The 5453-nt window shown below is 44.2% G+C and overlaps 1 protein-coding gene across 1 annotated transcript; it reads left to right on the forward strand.

Annotated features, from left to right (window-relative positions):
* Window positions 1–1449: 1449 nt before the first annotated feature.
* Window positions 1450–3041, forward strand: LOC147425365 (uncharacterized). The gene is made up of 2 exons (XM_086499895.1): window positions 1450–1881; window positions 2127–3041. The coding sequence occupies exons 1-2, from the start codon at window positions 1470–1472 to the stop codon at window positions 2822–2824; spliced, it is 1110 nt and encodes a 369-aa protein (XP_086356021.1). The 5' UTR covers window positions 1450–1469; the 3' UTR covers window positions 2825–3041.
* Window positions 3042–5453: the final 2412 nt, after the last annotated feature.

Genomic DNA, 5453 nt, shown 5'->3' on the forward strand with positions numbered 1-5453 from the left:
TTGTTGAACGGATGTGAGGAACAATGGTGCGCTTCAGAGACAACACAATCAATGCATGAGCCTGCGCATCCTTTACATCCCAACGAGCTTGTTCAGCTGTAGGCAAAACAACTCTAATAGTAGCAATCCTTGCAGCAAGACCTGCAACATCCTCAACATCGCCTACATCCTCAGAACCAGGACGTACATCAATGCCCTGCACAATATTCCAGACGCCCTTTGACACAAGTACATGTTGCATCATATAAACCCACATAGGGTAATTGTCCCGATCCAACCTGTCCTCAGTAGCAAACATCTTGAAGACATATATGTTGTTGTCAGCCATGGTAAATGTTGCACCTGATGTGAAAGCTGCCCGAAAATAGGAGAAACGGAGCAGGAACACACGTGTTATATAGCACAAACCGTAGAAGACTGTAAGGCACCTATTATGCAGAAATCGGCACTGACAGAAATTTTGCACAAAATGACAAAATTGCTCGTGCAGACCTGCGTGTAGTGGAAATGGAGGCCGAAATGAGCCCGAATCAGAAATCTAAAAAGACCGAGCAGTACAAGCTCTCCCATAATATTTGTCGACCTGCAAACGCTCACCAAACCTCACTATAATAGGAGAAAGTGAGCAGGCGTGTGCTGGAGCAGCTGGTGACTAAGCCCGGGAGGACATAACCTGCTCTAATACCAATTGTTGGAATTAGGGTTGTAGAGAAACGCACACAACTTCGAGAAGACGAAGGAAGCTCAAGGCACACAATAGAGAGTGTGTTACTTAGTGTGCAATGGAAAGATAGATAGCCCTAGAGTGATGGGCGTATATACAATGCACGGGGGAAAAAACCTCCTAGGAGGGAAAAAATGCCCCGACGGTCCTAGTGTGTTCACACACATCACTACCACATGTATATGGTAACAAGCTCTTGTTGGATAACTCTCTCTCTCTCTCTCTCTCTCTCTCTCTCTCTCTCTCTCTCTCCACATAGGCCTTTGCATTCATGTAATCAAGGCAGATCACTAATTGCTTTCCATAAAGTGTGTTTTCTTAGAAAGAGCTATGTGGGTCTCTCTCTCTCTCTCTCTCGCCCTTCAGAGTGCTTCTTGAAATTTAAGCACATGTTTTTGCAACGAAATCAAGGCAAAGATTCTTGCCCTTGGAAAAAGAAAGAACTCTTGACGAGTGGAATCTAGCCACTTTCTCTGTTACTAGGACTAAGTGATTATGGATGTTGGCTAGTTTTGGGATGGCTCTTTGTAATACTTGGAGTGATCGAGAGACACCTCAAGGCTCCGTTCGACTCTTGAGCTTGAGGTGTATAGCTCTTTATTTTAATAACTCACTATTGTGAGTTTGTCAAAAAATAAAATAAAAATTTAAGCACATGTTGAGTAGGTTTGCTCCTTTTTGTACACTTGTCCTTTGCTCACATTAAATTTTCTTCGTTAAGGGTTTTTATTTTTGAAGTTTGAGGATGCTGCTGCACTTCGTCAAGAAGACTGGTCTAGCAATGGTGTCAAGAGGCCACGCGCGGGGCGCGCTGTTAGGCCTCTTCGTGGGCGATGCCGCAGGAGCTACTCTTGAGTTCACCAGGGGAAGCATTACAGCGGAAATCGCCAGGCGAGCCATGCTCATGCCCGGTGGAGGCGTTCTGCGTGTTGGCCCAGGCCAGATCACCGATGACTCCGAGCTGGCCATGGCTCTGTGCCATGCCCTCTCCCACAGAGACCCTTCCCTTGGCCTTCCTACAGATGCCATCGCCCACTCTTACAAAGGTTGGCTCGACTCTAACCCGTTTGATGTGGGTGGCACATGCTACACGGCCTTCTCTTCGTCGTCCTCATCGGGCACTCTTCAATTTCCTTCCTCTGATCAGGACCCTTCTGGTAAATCTCTTTGAATGATCCACAGAGAGACTAATCTTTTAGAACGATGCGCGCCCCCGCACACACACACACACACAGAGAGAGAGAGAGAGAGAGAGAGAGAGAGAGAGAGAGAGGCTTGTGTTTTATATAGGAAGCATTTGCTGTGGAGAACTAAACTTCACACGGAGACTATGCTTCACTCTGTTCTTAGACTTCTTTGTTTTTTAGGTATTAACATCAGTTTTCTTCTTTATGCAATGCAGAGTCAGACCTCAAGCTTTTAGAGGAAGACAGGGGCTTGGCAAGAGCAATGAGGGCTGCCGCCGCGGAATTTAGTGGATCCTCAGAGGCAAATGGGGCATTAATGCGGATTGTCCCCATGGCTATCTGGCTAGCAGGGGAATCATCCGAGATTGTTGCTCAAGCAGCGAAGGAAGACGCGCGGCTTTCTCATCCAAACCCTGTTTGTCAGGAGTGCAATGCCGTGTACTCGCTCACTGTCGCTCATCTCCTTAGTAATGCGGGTGATCGAATTGGGGCCCTTGACCTGGCGGAAGAGTATGCCCTCAACCATATGCACACGAAAGCCAGAGATTGGCTTTTAAAAGAGTCCATTGATGTTACCCACCTTACTTGCACCTCCATGATTGGCCATGTCCGCTATGCATTCACTCTGGCTTTCTTCTTCCTCCGGCAAGCTGCATCATTCGAGGATGCAATCTCCCTTACTTTGCAAAAGGGAGGGGACACAGACACCAATGCTGCCATTGTCGGGGGACTACTCGGCGCCTTCCATGGTGCTGAAAACATCCCAGCATTTATGAAAGATCCCGTTCTTTCCTTCGATTGCTCTTCATGTAACCAACATCCAAGGACAGGTCACACAAGACCGCTTGCTTACTCTACCAGACATATTGAAGAGCTTCTTGATGGTCTATTAATGAGAAATGCATCAGTTTAGAATGGGGTTGTAAGTTTGGAAGCATCTCGGTTTCATATTTGTTTGTAAGGAATTGAATCAAGCTTGTACTTGTGGCTCTGACGGTTAAACTGTCACGCAGAGATACCCATGTCGCATGATTGGCAAGAGAGCATATTGATACCATTGCCAATATGTAATTGGAAAGTAACAATTGCGAACAATATATTTAGTGTCTTGTAGCTCAATGTTCATTTGATATACTAGTACGGCCAGCCGCCTTCAACGGCCTCTCTCTCTTTTTTTCTCCCTCTTTATCGCCTGCACAGGGGCTTCTTTCAGTTTTGGAGTTTAGCCTTTATGTCGCAGATTTTGACACGTGTAAAGGGCTCTCCCTTCCGCCATATTATGTTAGTTTAGAATTCAATCTTTGTCTTTTCTATAAAAATTCAGTTCTCACCAAATATCAAGGAGATAAAAGAGGGACAAGGAAGATGCAGACATGTATCAACTTACATAATTTCCCATTAACATACAAATGGCACCAACTTTATCCATGATGTGCAAAGAAGGTTGTAGACATCATATGGCCTTGATTTCTAGCCTTATGGGCACAATTGGGAAGGGAACTGCCTTGAAATATAGGCATTTAAAGGCTGTCTGTATTGCACGTGCACATTGTGGAGATCTCCCATTTACATGAAGATGAGAACATCTCGCTGGTGATAGATTGCTAGGATTGTAATGAAGGGACAGGAAACGGAAAATGTGCAATTTTATATCATGAGCAAGTGCAGATGTATAAGCTAGGCTTGGATTTCCTCAAAACCATTGCCAATAAATTATAATGGCAGATAAAGTTTAAAGCTTGATGCTTGCAGATCATTACCAAAATAGGTGTAGAAACTTTTTGTGTTAACAAATATGTGGATTTTTTTGTGATACCTGCAAAAGGAATTGGTTCTCCAATTATCCTTGGGCAACCTAGGTTAAGATGAGAGCATTACAGGGCTAGGAGATTGAAAATTTGATATGCAAGAACGATGGTCAAAGGCGGCTCGTTAACAGGAAGGAGAACATACAAGAATTTTTTAAAAAACAAGAATTCAATGACACAACACCCACAGTGAGATAATAGTACTGACATCTTATCTTGTGTTCTTAGAAGGTAGAAGAGGGATTGCAATGTCATATTGCCAAAGATGAGGTGATTTTTCTTGAACACAAGGTCTCATGCAAGGGAATCAAAATAGATCCTACAAAGGCACAATAAGTTTTCATTACCAAGGAAGCTAAAGGAAGTAGACTTGTTCATGCAAAAAGTGGAACATATGTTTTGATTTCTTCATTTGGATTCAATCTTCATGTCAAAGGGTAGCCATCCTACAAAGTTATAATCCCTTAGGGTAAAGGTCCCAATACCGGGACAATCTCCATATGTAGTACATGTCTCCCCCCCACATACACACCATGTAGCTTGAGTAGATGGACAGCGCAATCTGACTTGGCGCATTTCTATTCGCAGGGATGCGAGTTCAAACCCCATGCTCAAGTGGTCTTTTACAGGGGCACCGTTGGACTTTTATTTTGGGGCTTCGTTTTTGCATCGAGATCTGCGAATAAGCGTCAAAAAATATGTGTGCTTCACCACATCGCTTGGCGCCTATTTCGCTTGAGAGAGGGTGTCAAAGCGCTGCTTTTGCCTACCTCCTTGCTCCCTTTCATGCTCCATAGCTCTTGTAGCAGTGTGCATAATCTCGTTGTCCTTAAGTAGGGGCATTTACCCTATAGTGTTACCATCACCAAGGAACCTAAAGGGAGTAGACTTCTTTATGCAAAAATTGAAACATGTGGTTTGATTCAATCATTTGGCTTCAAAATTTTTTCTCCACCACAAATATATTCAATCCCTAAGATTACTAAGAGGCTAATGGAGTTCAAGAATATGCATATTCTTTTAAGGTGGAAGAGAACGGTCTAGAGTAATTGGCCAAGATTCCTACTCCTCTAGTGAACACAAGAACATCATCTACCCTCATCTTCTAAGTTCGATTCCAATAGTGCACCTCGGAGGCCACAACAACGGAGGGTAAGTGCAGAACAGAGAACCCCAGTGAAAAAATTATGTGCGATGGCGAGAGCACATTGAGCCTGCAATCCAGCAACTTTCTCCCCAACGACTCCCTCTGAGGCAACAAAAAGTGGAGGATAGTTGACTGCACGAAAAGAAGATATGCGAGAGACATATAGCTGAAAGTAGCGACACGTGTGACAAAGAGCTAAAAATAACACACCCTGGAGGTCTATATAAAGGGGCTGTGGGCGAGCCTGGCGAGTGTAGAACAAGAAGCACATAAACTACTAGAACCTGTAACATCTTATCCACTAAAGGCAAGCGTGCATAGGGTACTTGTCTCCATCCAACTTTTCCTCACTAGACAACATGAAACCCAGTGGTCAGTCATGGCCAGTGACCACCACCGATCCAAAAAGTGGATGGAATTTGCACTTTGGGGTGGCAAAATAGAGTATTGGTAGCCATAATCGTAGCACAAGACATTGAAAGGGTTTTGGGAAGCCACGACTCATGCTCAAAGGGTACACCCACAGGTTCTTAGTTTTGAGTTAGGTTTGAATCTTAAAGGTGATTTTGACTTTGCTAAACAAACAA

This window comes from Adiantum capillus-veneris, chromosome 25 (genome assembly GCF_014529385.1).
Source record: "Adiantum capillus-veneris isolate H3 chromosome 25, ASM1452938v2, whole genome shotgun sequence".
NCBI classification, from domain to species: Eukaryota; Viridiplantae; Streptophyta; class Polypodiopsida; order Polypodiales; family Pteridaceae; genus Adiantum; species Adiantum capillus-veneris.

Excerpts from the sequence above, each read along its gene's own strand:
- LOC147425365 (XM_086499895.1), top strand. The coding sequence starts at position 1,470 with ATGCTGCTGCACTTCGTCAAGAAGACTGGTCTAGCAATGGTGTCAAGA. Across the intron at positions 1,882-2,126 it reads CTCTGATCAGGACCCTTCTG|AGTCAGACCTCAAGCTTTTA; the intron begins GTAAATCTCTTT and ends TATGCAATGCAG.